Source organism: Mytilus edulis, chromosome 7 (genome assembly GCF_963676685.1).
Source record: "Mytilus edulis chromosome 7, xbMytEdul2.2, whole genome shotgun sequence".
In the NCBI taxonomy this organism is placed as follows: Eukaryota; Metazoa; Mollusca; class Bivalvia; order Mytilida; family Mytilidae; genus Mytilus; species Mytilus edulis.
Window position 1 is genome coordinate 54,936,630 of NC_092350.1, and position 16,766 is coordinate 54,953,395.

The 16,766-nt window shown below is 32.5% G+C and overlaps 1 protein-coding gene across 2 annotated transcripts in view; it reads left to right on the plus strand.

The window, feature by feature from the left end:
* Window positions 1-4,867, plus strand: part of LOC139481807 (uncharacterized) — a 30,401-nt gene extending 25,534 nt beyond the window's left edge. For both annotated transcript variants that reach the window (XM_071265315.1, XM_071265314.1), the window contains exon 3: window positions 3,889-4,867. In XM_071265315.1, the coding sequence (XP_071121416.1) occupies window positions 3,889-4,644 (756 nt within the window). In that variant the 3' untranslated portion in view covers window positions 4,645-4,867. The remainder of the gene's footprint in view (window positions 1-3,888) is intronic.
* The last annotated feature ends 11,899 nt before the right edge of the window (window positions 4,868-16,766 follow it).

Consider the following 16,766-nt stretch of genomic DNA (forward strand, 5'->3'; position numbering starts at 1 on the left):
AAAAAGGTCTTTAGTATAATCATTTTTCAACTTACAGAATCTGTCAAAGGTTTAAGCATCCCAAACATTACCATGTGACTTGAGTTTTTGATTTTCAATATCAAGCAAACTCGATATTTTCCATAACATCATAATAGTTCCGTGTTATTATTAAAAAAAACAAAGGACAAACTCTTGCACAAAACTGTAACAGATTATCTAGTCTAGTAAGTACAATTTTAACCCAAGCCCCTGCTCTTTTAAGCACCGTCTTATCAACGGCTTAGTCGATTGTAAGTGTGCGGTGCAGAGACTGTAGACTTGAGACAATGACATTGAGGTAAGTATGTATAAGAACAACATTTTCAAGAATATAGGCAGATTCGAGGGGGGGGGGGTGGTGGCTTTAGTCGGAAAAATTTGTTAGCTTAAACATACGGGACTCACTGAAGCATGACTGAAGCGAGCTCTTCTAAGCTCAGTCAGCGCCCACCCCCTCCTAATGTAAAATTCTGGATCCGCCACTGAATATTGGTTTTAACAGTGCGATGGAAGTCTTCAAATGAATAATAAAAAAAAAAGTGATAAAAGTCTTTGTGCTGGTTATTTACATACGGGAACGAAAATTTAACTTCAAATTGTGACAAAGAGTGAGGGGTAAGATTCATTAAAAAAATATCGTCTAAATATTATGAATTCTGATCTTCTAAAACCTCATAGTGTTAAGTTTTGAAAGAAAAACAATTGATTGATGGAGGCGGACAATAAATGTTCGCGCTCAAACAAGAAAACCATACCCCCTTTGAAGTTAAAGGATTAACTTACTTCCTTGTTGATGGATTGTTTCCTGGCTTGCTTTGGTAGAGTATTGTTGCATGTTTCACACTCGAGTAATATATATACGCATATGTTGTACAGAACAGAACAGAACAGAACATATTTTATTTCCAATTAAGGGCCCACAAGGGGCATACAGAGCATACATGAAATATGAAGACACCGGTATACTATTAAAGTACTTGACTCAGTGGCGGATCTAGAAATTTTCATAAGAGGTGACCCACTGACTGCCTAAGGGGGCCCAATTCCGTCACGCTTCAGTGATTCCCTATATAACCAACCAAAATTTTTCTGAAAAAGGGGGGAGGGGCCATCCGCCTCTGTGACTTGTAATAGTGAGCATGTATGAGACAAATAGAGTGAGCTACCGTATACGGTAAAAATTCATATAAGGGAACTTTGATATCCTTGAATCTGTTTCTGAGTTGTGAAGAACTAACATACAACTAACAGTGGGTCGGTTATTCAAGAAAATTTCTGCAATAAAATTGATTCTAATGTAAAACTGTTAAATAAGTAAAGACTCTTAATGTCTTGCAAATTTTCGACTGTAGGTAAACTATTATTAAGAAAAAAATAAGATATGAATAGTAAATTCAAATCGTATGAATCGTATGAATAATATTGGCGAACAAAAAAAGTATCAAATTATGTCGTCAGACAATTGTAAGATGCTATAGGATAGACTAAAAATGTATCGAAAATATAGCACAAAAGAAATCATGAAATAACTCCGTGCAATCCCAATTTAAGATGCAAACACATCAAAAGAAAAACAAAAACACCATATCTTCACATGACACAAAACAAAAAACCAACTGCAATCAGCAAATAAGACACAAAGAGTCACAAGAAATAAAACAAAAATCCATTCGCTGGCAACTAGCGACTTATTATACTGTATGATCGAACACAAACATAGCCAAAATATGACACTCAAGAAATACAAGATACATTACAAGAATTGCAAGATTAATAAATGATGTATAAAAAATAATTCCGAACGACAATTGGTTAACATAAACAAAAGGAATACAACGATATAAATCTATGCTACCCCAAAAACTCAACTTCACAATGGTCAACCAATCCGGGTTACTGTATAACTAAGGTGTAACAAAATGTGTAACACAACTTTTTTAAATAATACAGAAATTATGACTGTCGGTGAAATTGTAATTGTTTAAGAAAAAAACATGTCAAGCATGCAAATATTATTTAAAAAAAAAATAGTTTTAATCACTTAAAAGTCATGTGATGTTACATATATCGGACGGGTGTGTTCGATGCGTAAATTAATTAACAAAACACCGTCATATAACATCCAACTTTGAAGTTGCGTCCAAATGTCAAATTTAGGTGTGCCACTTTGGGAATGGTCTTAAACGATTGACAATTCATTTTTCAATTTTTGTAATTTTTCCCAGATTTTTTCTATGTCGAGCAAAAAAAAGTAGCAGTTTATAAGGAGACCCCCTAAATGACGTAACAGCTTGACTTTTGGTCGTTTTAAAAACGATTGTTTGCAAGTTGTATTGTGAACAATTGTACAATATGAAAATTAAACAACGTGAATGCAAATATTTATAATGACTTTACGAAAAGTAACTTTTGTGACATCTTGACAACCGTATACAAAGTTCATTACACTTTTCTACCTTCTAAACACAAGAGGTCGAATTCTTTTGTTCTATTTAAACCGCATATCGGACTGTGTGGTATTTATGTAAACAAAAAACAGAAAACAGCTAATGCAACCTCCGCCTTATCTCTCAGTCTGGGAAATTCAAGTTTTGAAAATTTGACCACTTGAGTTTTTGAACAGTCAATTTTTCTTATATTTATGGATTTTGTTCAACATAGGTTTGTCAAAATGCAGATAATTTATGTTCCTACTTGGTTGACAATTCCTAAAGGAACAAAATATTGGTTGACAATTCCTAAAGGAACAAAATATTGGTTGACAATTCCTAAAGGAACAAAATATTGGTTGACAATTCCTAAAGGAACAAAATATTGGTTGACAATTCCTAAAGGAACAAAATATTATTAGTTGAGATATCTGTAAAAATGTTCCTTACACTTGAAAACTGCAAAGAAAACCCAAGAAGCCATAATTTTTCTCATTGGATTCTATTTATACCCCCAGTCCTGTCTTAAAGTTGACATATGCTAGAGACAATCAAAACAAAACAACAACAAAAAACTGATGGACATCGGAAACTTTAACATTTATGTACATATTATGCCATATGATATAGTGTATGATTACAGCCTCCGACTTCTTTTTCTTTTTAATTACGATTTCATTGTCTGTCTTTTCATCTTTTGTCATGCCTTAAATGTTTCGTTTATTTTGTATATTCGTTGGCGGGTACAGTGTACTGTAATAAAGATAATAAAATGAGTTTTTGATTAAATTAAACCTCAATATTTTGTTATACTATTATTAGATAGTATTTACTTAGATGTCAACTTAAGAACCATATACCAAAAGTAAATAAATAAGTGTTACAATGCGCTCTTTTAAAACGAACTTCTAAATATCAAATACTATACCTTTTGGTGTTATATATTGCCAAACAGGGACCTTGGTGGTTGTGTGGTTTAAGTAGTTCAACTACTCCATCACTAGCCTGGCAATACTGAGATTGTGAGTTCGAACACAGCAAAAAAAACGATGTGAAGGCCAAGGAGTGGGTACAAGAAAAACTTTAGAAAGAATTTTATTAACGTAATATCTTTGTTTCTGCAACTAACCATCTACGGATCTCCAGACGAGTTATGCAACGTTAAATATCATTAACGTTAAACATGCACTCTCAGCAAACGGATTATATTTTCACATTCCAATTGATGGATGCTATATATTCGTTAAAATTGTCTCACGAAGAAAACAGCATTCCTTTAGATCCTATATCTAATTCGAATTGGACAGGTCAAGGCGATCGATGTTTTGTATACTTCATTTAAGATATGTTTGTACAAAGTATGTCAACATAAACAAATAGGAAAACAAATGGTAAACATATTTTAAACCATAAACCTGTATTCTTCTCTTTTTTTTAGGATTTGCGTCAAACCGACAAAAACATATTAGATTTAGAAAAACTAGTGAAAAAGCGAGCATGGGCTCTGTATCAAGAACATACTCGAAGATGCTTGCCCCGAAAAAGAGAAAAACTTGATCTGGTATTGGATTGGTCTCGTGTAAAATTCATTCCAGATGAACCTATCTTCAATGAATTCAACGTTACTGGAAAAGATGCAGATGCAGTTCATATAATTTTCAAAACTGTCTTTGAAAACAAAAGCAAAGTCCAACAACAGCATACGCTGAGAGCAGAAAGACAAACTGTGTCGTCTTGTAAAAGTTGTTTAACTAAAGGATACACGATGGGTTTTAATGTTGAATTATCTCTTTCAGCACCAGACGATATTGCAAATGCTGCTGTTGGATATTCGAAAGGATTTTCGCTAGAAAATGCAATTGAAAACTCGGAGGAAAAATCACTTACATGGGTTGCTGAAGGTTGTCTAAACGTTCCGCAAACATCTACCATTACGGCATCGATGCAAATAAAAGAACGACAAAGAGAATTTTCCTTTGAAACCTGGGTGGCAGTGAAAGGAATTGTTAAGGGAACATTTTACAACCAGAAGAAACAAAGCATGTACACATGTACATTGAATATGAGAACAATAATTTTTGAAGAAATTCCGAAAGAAATGAGAAAGAAAGTAAATGAAATATACTATATTAAAATCGAGGGCAAATGTAAATTCAAATACGGAATTGAACAGGAAATCAAAATCAGCGAATGAAACATCTCAATGTTTTCTGAACCCCAACAAACTAAAAGAGACACATTGTCCTCTTCAAATTAACATTTTGCGTCTACTTGACATCTTCTTTTTATATTGCACTTGCGTGTCTAGAAATTTTTCATGTGTGCCAATTATTGTCCTCGATCAAGTTTCATTTACGCGTATGCTTTTGTCATTTGTTATTGACATCTTACACAATGTATAAATGTATATGCAATCTTAACTTTCTTTCGTCAAACTTTCAACGAACTTTTGGTGTCTAATTTCTCTGCAGTTAATTACTAGTAACTGTGTCACCGTTTTAATCACACATATATATATATATATATATATATATATATATATATATATATATATATATATATATATATATATATAACTCGTCTAAACATCAACCCAACAATGTTAGATCTGTAAATTTGCTTTCGCAAATTTTTTGTTCTTCCCTCGCCGGGATTCGAACCCATGCTACTGTGATATCGTGACACCAAATCGCCTGCACTGCAGCCGTCCCGCTAGACCATATATATATATTATATAGCATATCCTCCTGTTTTGATTAATGTAAACCAACTTGTTTTCGCGGATACTTTAATCGCATTGAGTTCTTTAAAGACCACTTGGCGGCTTTTTAATTTCGCGATTTTCAAATTACTTGATGTTTTTGAATAAGATAAGGTACAATTTTGCAAGTTTGCGACGATTTATATTCGCGATATTTTACATTTATCCATACAATATAATAAACTTGTTTGTCTGAGACTATACTAATTATCTAAACGATGTACTACCAAATGATTACGCTCAAAAGATGTGAGTCACATGTATGTACCAACTAGACCAAACGACACAAATCACTAAATGACATATAAAGTGCAACAAACAGTGAAAACATTGAAACATAAGCAAAATAAACTCATCATAGATACCAGGATAGAAATTTTGTATTTGCGCCAGACGCGCGTTTCGTCTACAAAAGACTCATCAGTGACGCTCGAATCAAAAACAGTTAAAAAGGCCAAATAAAGTACGAAGTTGAAGAGCATTGAGACCCAAAACTTCATAAAAGTTTTGCCAAATACAGCTAAGGTAATCTATTCCTGAGGTAGAAAAGCCTTTAAGTTAGTATTTCAAAAATTGAAAGTTTGTAAACAGTTTATTTATAACTATGACCATATTATTAATAATTCATGTCTACACAAAAGAGCTGACAGTGTCTTTGAAAACAATACGTTTAGCTCTACATTCTACCGAGTCACGAAAGTCGACGTCTTAACTTAGGTATCATTTTTTGGCTAAGAAAAATTCTATATATCTATTATAGTTTGCAAGCTATTAGGCAACACGCACAAAATGGTAAAAATCGTCATAAAAGGCAACAATTCAACTGTAGTTTTCAGAGATTTGACTAATTTGTAGATCCTGTCTTGTTGATCATTTTTGTTTTACAAAATTTTTAACTATATAATTTCCAAGATAACAGAAAACAAATATTAAAAACATATGGTGAAAGTCGTTATTCAAGGGCAATATAACACCTATAAGAAGACGTCTGACGGTTTTAATGTACATATGCATACATTTTGTAGGTTAGATCTCAACATGTTGATCATGTTTCTCCCCTGTCAGATTTTCTATATATATAAAAGTGATTTTCAAGATATTAGACAACACTTGCATTTTACCACCACTATGTTATATTTTAGCCATGTCGGCCATGTTGTTTGACGAGAGGGGTTATCGAACACATGTTGAGTAATTTTAGAGGAAACGATTTCTGTAAAAGTGAAAGGACGACGACGACGCGTTGAGTGATGAGAAAAGCTCACTTGGCTCTTAGGGGCGGGTGAACTAAAAATTCAAGGATTTTATTACAGAGACAAATACTTGTATCATTGCTTTTGTCGATATATTAAGGTCGTGCATAAATTTGCGTTTTGTATCACTAAACTCATCTTTTAACATCGTGGGAGTAAACTCATTTATGCAATGCAAAAAAGACACACGGAAATTTCAACTGGTGTGAAATCTACTTTGAATTTCATAATTTTTCAACAATTATAGAAAATAAAATACTTAAACTTTGACAAGTGTTGGATTTAAATAAGAGAGAAAACCACTTGACAGCAAAAAAAATAAATGAAGTCACGAGATAGCACAGACGGAAATGTTATACATGTAATAGATGAATGACAAAAATAGAATTCAGATAAAAGTCAAGGTCAAGGTATTAACTTAAACTGTTAACAAAGCAGAAACCAAGCTTTTATTTCCTGATATGTGATGTGAAATAAGAAAGATCAATACTATTGCTGTAAAATTAGTGTCATGTCCGCCTACATTAGAAAGTTCCTTATGCATTATGTTCTGTGCGTCTGTCCGTTGGTCATTCCCGTCTCAGTTAAAGGCTTTGGTTTAGGTAATCGTAAAGGTGAGGTCTTATAACTTAAAATTTAGGACAATTATTATAACCTATCATGTGAACTTTTTATACTATATGGCAGATTACGGTTTTGATTCAGATAACACGGTGCACTGAACATATAAATTTGATAATGTAAATAAAAGTACTTTCACAGGTTAAAGATTTTAGTTGAAAAAATACCATAAGGTTTTATCACATCGTGCTATATTTATGTACGATTTTTTCACTTTCGTACACATTTCTTTCCGGCATTTTTTTGTCAGAAAATATACATTTCTGTCCTGTTTTGGGCACAGTAATTTTTCGTCTTCGGAACATTCATTTCAAATATTCCCCTGTCCATCCCTCCCCGAAAACCGAATGGTCGTCCCCTTTTAGCATATAATTGTCTTTTGTCACATACATGTATTTTCTAACAATGTATGCATTAATTATTATTTGGATGGAAAGTTGTCTCATTGGTACTCATACCACATCTTCCTATATGTATTAAAAAAAACGTAATAATTCATGAAAGGTGAATTGTTTTAGACTGTCATAGATAGATATAAGAAAAAGTGGTATGAGTTCCAATGAGACACCTCTCCATCCAAGTAACAATTTATAAAAGTAAACCATTATAGGTCAAGGTACGGCCTTCAACACGGAGCCTTGGCCCACACCGAACAGCAAACTATAAAGGGCCCCAAAAATTACTAGTGTAAAACCATCGAGTCAAACGGGAAACCAACGGTCTAATCTATATGTCATGAATGATTATAAATTCTAAGCTTTATAGACATAAAATCTCATTGTCTGATCATTTAAATTTGCAATAAGTTTGCACTTTGCCGAATATTTCAGTTTCGGAAAAGCCTTGTACACAACCAATCCCTGATGTGACGCGAAGAATTTATTCCTAGTATATTCAGGACATGCAGTTTAAAGCTTATCTATAAACACCGTGCGGGACAAATTTGCCATTCCAGGATTGGCAAATCTGACTTTGTCGGTTTACAAGATATCAAAAATATTTTTTGCCCAAGTGATAGATAATCAAAAATATTAAATTTCCCCATATGTCCCAACATGTCACCGTTGTCACTGTTGTCACCACAGCTGATTAAAAGTACATTTCCCATGGGAAATTTAAAAATTCCCATGGGAATATTCAAAGTTCCCATGGGAAAAGTTGAAGTTCCCATGGGAAAAAGTACTTTTCCCATGGGAATGGGAAAAAGTACTTTTCCCATGGGAATTTTAAAGTTCCCATCGGAACTACAATTTCCCATGGGAACATTGGTAGATAGTTTCTTCCCATGGGAAATTCTAAATTTCCCAAGGGAATTTTTTTTCCCATGGGAACTAATGTTTCTTCCCATGGGAACACCTTTTTCCCTTGGGAACATTTTTTCTTCCCATGGGAACTAAAATTCTTCCCATGGGAAGATATATTTTTCATATGGGAACATTATTTTTTATTTTTATTTTTTTTTAGAATTTGTAAAAGAGCTATGAAATATCGCAATGGACTGACAGTTACTAGTTACCATGACTGGAACAGTTTAACAAGCATTCCATTTTATAAAAAGGCGTTTTTTTCAACAAATTAAAAGTATTTCTATCATACTTTTACACTCAAAAGTCTTTTATTATCGTTGAATAATTGATAGAAATTCTACCGTCCAGCGGCTGATTTCGGTCAATAGCATCGTGCATTTCATGTAATAGTGTTCGCTGAACTGTCAAGTATCAGAGCCATGCCTTTGTATTTCAAAATTGAATTTAAGAATAAAAATTATAATACTGTTTTAATTTATATATCAAGAATCGTGTTTCAGATTGTTTTCTAATTAAAACCCTATAATTTCATGAAATTGACATCATAATTATTATTTATTTACTTATTCTCTTTCGTCGACGTAACTCGATATGCGTGGTTTTCGCCTCTAGAAAGATGGTCACTTACTTTTTTAAAGTTTATTTCATTCATTTGGTCAAATTTTCTAATCATGCTAATGCAGTGTCTACACAAAAATCTTTTATTTCTATTCATTTTTGGCAAACTTTTGAAAGTCTTGTTAGATTTGTCTTTTATGATCTCTCAGGTATATATCAAAGAGAATCCAGAGTTTTGCATTTACAAGGACAGATCAGGATTAAATATAATCTTTATAATCTTTAACCGTAGGCTGTCTTCGTATAATTAATGGTTTAAAGGAATACGAATACTTTATTTCTCATAAAAATTCAATTACTAGTTATCGAGAATATACATAAACATAACTGTAAGGTAAAATTATTACATGCATGTATAAACGATACAATTAAATTAACTTGGAGAACTGACTTTCACATACTAGTAGTTTTTTTCTAATATTACAATATTTATGTGTTTAACTGTTGATCAACTTTAAAGATACAAGGGTTTGACTAACAGTAGTTCCGTAAAAATTTCCTTCTTTCTATAGTTCAAATGTTCCACAATTCATAATGTAATGGTACTCGTCACCAATGTTGTTTGTGTCACAGATACGGCAGATTATGTTTTCTTTCTGTAAATCCTGCCACCTTCCAGACTCAATCGGCAAGTGGCGACTACCACATCTATATTTGCATAATATATAAATGAATTTAGTAAGGTAAAAATGAATTTAGTAAGGTAAAAATGAATTTAGTAAGGTAAAAATGAATTTAGTAAGGTAAAAACGAAAAGTAGTTTTCAAATTGTTAATTCTTTTTAAAAATACGACAACATTAAGTTTTATGCGATTCTGCAATAACAGCAAAGCATTCTTGTTGAAACTGATCCCTCGGTTTTTGTTTAATACATTTTGACACCCATTTATCACAAACTGTGCATTATGAAATTGAACATAATCATACCGCAAATCATACCGTAATTATCAAAAACTTTTTTCATATAAGATATCGACTTAGTTTCTATTCCGTTATTAGCATAATATAAAAACACAAGTTTGTATAATTGAACACAAATTTTACTTTCTTTTCCATTAAGAAATCTACTTTAGAAATGTATCATTCGCAACTTTACATAGGACAGTAATGGGTATCTGTCAAGCTCTGCATACGCTATGAAACTTTGAGTAGACTGTTTCAACAGTAAAGAGCATTGTAGTCTTTTGCATATAGATCAAAGACTAAAATGAATTATTTTTCCGATTGGATACAGGTGAAAGAAATATTTGATTTTTTAATTGCTGGTATTTCTTTGTACGAATAGACTGCGACTCCTATAACACACAGAGAACAATTCGAAATAGTTGTAATTTGATTTTTTTTAAATATGTATTTTTTCCTCACTAGGTACGAGAAATAATGTATAAAATTTATTGAAAAATTTCGAAACTTGCATTACGGGCATATTTTATACTTCTAAGTTTGAACATGGAAATAATATTTAAATATTACTTCAATGGTTTGAATTAAAAGTCTAAACTTTTTCAAATATTGAATACGCAACCAAATCTCTGTTAAGGCGTTTGATTGGGTATTAGTTAAAGGAAGGCGTTGTTTTCGGTAACTTTCCTCCAATCAACTGGCCTATTCGACAAACTTGTGTGCGCTGATGCGTATAAACTGGCTATTGTAACGGCACGTGTCTTACATCGGAATCTGTCGTGCGTGATCAATGTTTATTGTATAATTTCTTGTCATGTGGTCAAATTATCTGACATACAAGTTTTAAAGGTTGAAACTTAAATTTGCTTTTTGAAAGATTATTTTCGGCAGTGCCCCCGATATACGGTTTAAAGTATTTAAGAAAAAACAAGACTTTAAAAGAAGGATGCATATTAGCAGAGAATATAATCTGGGACTATTATACTTAGTATTATAGTCCCAGATATAATATATGTATTACAGGGGCATCTCGATCACCATCGACAAAATATTAAATTGCATGAATGGTAAATCTCTGATTTTTAATTGTAGAAGTGATTTGTGACTGTTATAAGTAGAGACATCTATACGTATTCTGGTTAACGTTCTCACACAACCTCCTTGGAAATATCAATCATTTTTGGGCAGACTTGCCTTTTCTTTGTATTCGTAAAAAATATCATACATGTACGTTTCATTATATTTGAATGTTTCAAAAAAGCTAAAAATTATTAAAGCCTGTATTGTTATTTTTTTTAGGGTCGATGCCTCCCCTCCCCCCCCCCCCCCCCAAAAAAAAATGAAAGTTAAAAATTGTATATTTAATTTGAATATTTTTTTTATAACGTAATATAAAATAAGGTCAGTCAAACCCGAATTCAACAACATAGAGTGTCATTAACCAGGTTTAATTTCTTTTAACGGTTTTAATCTTTTTATTTTAATTGTTCAATAAATTATAGTAAAATTTACTTTCCGTATACATGTTTGACTTCCTAAATAACACTTGAAAATAAATTTTGAGCAACGAATTTGTCACAATTTCGCTTTCGTCGTCTACCCAACTTTGTTTGGTCTTGCAATATGCATGAGATACTTGTCACTGAACGTTGAACAAACAGTAGCTATCCACCAATCCATCAGCAATAGCGATACCTCTGTTACATGCCCGTCATTTCGTCACATGCTTGGTACTATTCTATGAATAAATTTCGTTTTGCAAGCAGATTTTGTCCTACATTTAAATTGTTCTTGTCAAGAAATGCATTCTTTAAACAGGTTTAAATGTTAAACTAAATCCTATAAAATCAATTTAGTGCATTGGTTCTTTGAAACATAATTTGGTTAATTTGGGCGTGTCAACCCCACGTCTGGGGTAGTGATTTCTGTTTGTATAAACATCAAACAAAAGTTTATATTGGTATAGTAAGTTATTTTATCATTTTACATGTTTACCATTGGTGACATCAACTAAAATGTTTTGCAGGCTGTACTAAGCCATACAAAATTCAAATATCATATTTATATGCAAACTGAAGGATCTAAAATTTATGTATGTTTAAACTATATATAATGAATACGGAGCGGGGGTATTGCACGAAGTCATCCAGACTAGCCAAATTATAAATCCTAGCATCCGTACTTGTATGATCACTTCATCCAAAATTAAGCCTGTCAGATGGAGAAAAAAATACCGTCTTTTGGTTAAGGAATACAGTTGAAAAAGTAACATTTACTACCAATCCATGCAAAATAGTAAGATGTATGTTCCTGAGCGTATAATGCACAAAGAAAAGGGTTGTTATGCACTTTTGAACTAAGTTAGGTAGTATGGTTACCATACGCCTTCCTGTTACAGATACGATCGACGTGCACTATACAGCAGAATTACGGTTCAAGTTGTTATAGTACGTACACAAATTAATTGGGCTAATTTGAAATCTCCTGTATAGTTTATTTCATTGGCAATCATATTCAAGAAAAGTTGTAAATCTTGAATATTCTGTAGTATCTGTATGAGGCTTGATTGACAGATACCGATCGATCATTGTTTTCTTTTCTTCATTTACACAAATGAATGTCAGGGATTCGGAATATGGCAGGTACATGTATACATGTATTCTCAGTTTCAGTGGCGGATCCAGAAATTTTCATAAGTGGGGGCCCACTGACTGACCTAAGAGGGGGCCGCTCCAGTCACGCTTCAGTGATTCCCTATATAAGCAACCAAATTTTTTCCCAAAAAAGCCCCCCCCCCCCCCCCTAAATCCGCCTCTGAGTTTATATTTAGTTGGAAGCATTATCGAACTAATACGACTTTCATCTTTAAAATTTACTTTGTATTAACTATCTAAATGAGATTACATAGGAATAACTTGTGATGTATTCATGTATCCTAGCATGTAATAATAATAAAAAAAAGTAACCAACAGCTAGCAATATTTGACGAAGACGAAATTATGATAGAATTTTAACGTCCAGTGACATATATTACAATGCATGTCGAAACAGAACTTGAAATTGACAATAGTTATTAATAGAACCGTCGCTTTTCCAAAGAATTCACGCTTAGTTGCGATTTCACGTGCTATTTCAAAAGGTTCGCATTATAGTTATACATTTACAAAATAACTAACAATAAAACAATTGTGATGATTTCTTTATCTGTTCCAGAACGTTCTAGTTGAAATATAAATCTGTGATTTTTCTATATTCATACTTTCGACGAAGCAAAGCAAGTTCAATCCAGATCTGGACATATACATGTATGCATTAAACAATATTCAATCGTTGTACAAATTTATTGTAGAACATGTAGAAAAATCCGTCCGTTCCGATCAAATCTTAACTCAAGTACCATTGTGCATATACGGACCCTGGATTTAAATCAGATCTGTTCTGGCGGTTTTTGTATTTTTTTCAAAATGCATATTTTTAAATGTGACTATCTTTAGTTCCGAATCTTTCTATCTTTCTAACCCAACGATCGACAAGTGCGTTCATTTTTGTGAATCAATATTTAAATGTTTTGAAATATTCATTAATATTAGTAGTACACACTTGCACTTTTCAAATTTTACCGATGGAAAGTATCTCAATAAATTGTTAATTCCTCAAATCTTTGGTTGGAATTAAATATCATTCATTGCACGATAAATATTTCATACACAACTGGTAGTATATAAAATTGACTACACGATATATAGTATATCAACGTACACATGATGTATATTATAAAAGATAATTTTTTATATAAAGTTCCAAATTACCGTCCGCGCGTACACTGCCCAGCAGGTGGTGCGGTGCGTATACATTTTAGCAAAGTTAAGCAATTTTTAAATCTGTGCAATCTTATATCAGAATTACACAACGATTCAGAACTTCGCATACAATAAAAATTCTGAATGCCTGCTTTTCACGCCAATTCATATTACAAAATATTATATTGCATTTTCGTTTTTGTTCATAGTTTGTATTACATGTATTTCTATTTTGTACATTTGGTACTTGTTCATGCATAATCACAGAAATCACTAATCCATGTATTAAGTTTTTTTTAAAACAATACAACGGAGACTAATAATATGACTTTAATTTACTTTTTTCTGTTCTTGTTATTCACCTACATAAACTGTTTATTATTACATAATATAATACGAAAGGAATCAAAATATTGAAATAAAGACGTCCGTAGAAATACCACAAATGACAACCTCAATAAAACGCACTATGGACTTGATGTGATGATACAGGTGCCACAAAGGACATGAAATATAAAAGTTGGCTATGTTATTTTAAATTAAAAAAATAATTCCAAAATATATAATCACATCTTTAGTAATTACCATGTAAATGTTTTAACGACACGTACCACACTCTATAATTGATCGTCAGCTGTGTGTAGTCGATCGAAATTCATGTTCATTCAACCAGAACCCATTAATTAGACACGTGTATACAGATTGTAAATGAATATTATCTCAGCGTGTTATCATGGTTATAGTGTTTTGTTGGGCGTATGACATTTGCGCCGATTTTGAAAATTTTCATTCTTTCATTTGCGCCGATTTCATTTTTTCATTTGCGCCGATTTTATATTTGCTCCTAATTAGATTTACAGGTAAGTTAATACTTGTACATGTACTGTACATTGATAAAATCTGGTTATAATTGTTGTTCATTTATGTTTAAGTTTATTTTGATTCATATTGTTCTGGAACTTCGTTGTAACATGGTGGACATATTACACACTGAAACGAGCCGAAGAGTCAATTCTTTAATCATCGAGGGCCATACATATCGTAAGGTTAGTGTCCTGAAACATAAGAACATATCTTACGAATGTACCACAAATCGTGTAAACCCAGAGTCACCACGGATTATATTGTCAAAACACTGATCGAGCATAAACATGTGGCAGATGTCCGAAAGACAGAGGTTATAGAACTACGGGTACTGTCAAGAAAAAGTCTGGAGGTGTATCTTGTGGGCCTTCTTCCATCTTGATTGACATTTCATTACATTTGTACAAATGGCTAATGGAAGAGGTCTTAAATGATAAATGGAAAATAACATGACTTGGATGGAGAGTTCTCTCATTTACACTCATACCACATCTTCTTATATCTATTCACCTGTAATTTACCTGTAAAAAAAATCGGCGCAAATGAAAAAAATAATCGGCGCAAATGAAAGAAAAAATCGGCGCAAATGAAATGCAGATCGGCGCAAATGCAAAACGCCGGTTTTGTTTTATGGGTCTTGTATTTTGTAAAAAAAAAAAATGAAAAAAAAATTGTGGTATTTCTAAGCACCGGAAAAAAGTTGTCAAACATTTATTATCTATTTTCCAATAAGTTTAATAATAGAAAAAGAATATTTTGTATTCATAACACACACGCACAACTTATTATTGTCAGGGCTTCATATTTAATTGGATAATCAGAGTTTTTATGGAAGTTGCATGTTGTTATCAACTTTAGACACGAAACCTCATTGACATTTTGTAGAAAACCTGCATACTGCAATAATTTACTATTAATCCTGTATTTTCAACAAATTTTTATTTTTCTAGGAGAAAAACAATCAAACGGAAAACATGTTCCATACATATAATATTTGTTTCAATGAGAAGAAAAATTAATTGTTCCCATAGGTAGACAAATTTTCCCATGGGAAGAAAAGTTGTTCCAATGAGAAGAAAAGTTGTTCCCATGGGAAGAAAAAATGTTCCCATGGGAAGAAAAATTGTTCCCATGGGAAGATAAACTGTTCCCATCGGAAAAGTTAAATTCCCATGGGAACTCTCTGTATTCTTCTTTTCCCATGGGAACTGTAAAGTTCCGATGGGAACTTTAAAATTCCCATGGGAAGAGTACTTTTTCCGATGGGAACTTTAACTTTTCCCATGGGAACATCGAATATTCCCATGGGAATTTTTAAATTTCCCATGGGAAATGTACTTTTAAGCAGCTGTGGTGACAACAATGACAACGGTGACATGTTGGGACATATGGGGAAATTTAATTTTTTTGATTATCTATCACTTTGGCAAAAAATATTTTTGATATCTTGTAAACCGACAAAGTCGGATTTGCCAATTCTGGAATTGCAAATTTGTCCCGCACAGTGTTTATATATGTGAAAGTTAAAATTGAGAAGCGATTTAAGCCTGTATTTTGAATTTCAATATATGTTTTAATAACAAAATAGTGACATTGAACTTAATTTCAGGATTAAACTAGCTTTATCAAAAAGTGGTATATATTTTTTTAGAATAAATGCCGTATGCATTAACAAATTTGTTGCGATTTATGCAACATTATAGGAATGACTCTCTCACTGTACGTCATATCAGGTAGCTACTATTCTGAGTAATTCAAATAAGTTGCCATGCAAGGCGAACTTTCCAACCAAGTGTTTTCGTCCGACTGTTACACTGGTATTAAAGAGATAATAGTAACTGCAATTACGATTATCCCAATATGGCGACGGTAGATATAGGTAAAATCTTTACACTCATTTTTCTTAAATGTAGCATGCTTTTGTCAATAGTTACTCAGCTGCAAGGTTTATCTATACCAGTACATCATATTTGAATCGTAAAGGTGCACTGGATTAGTCTAAGCGCTTTGAAAATTGCCGTCGAAAAATTCGGGATGATAATCGTCACTCGGAAAAAAAGATAATCGTAATTATGGTATTTAAAAATGGAAAGATAATCGTAACTGGAAAGTGTTTTATTGATATTGACACTTAAAACATATATCTAATAGCATATAATGAAGTTATGTCGATGAATTATTTACGAAAC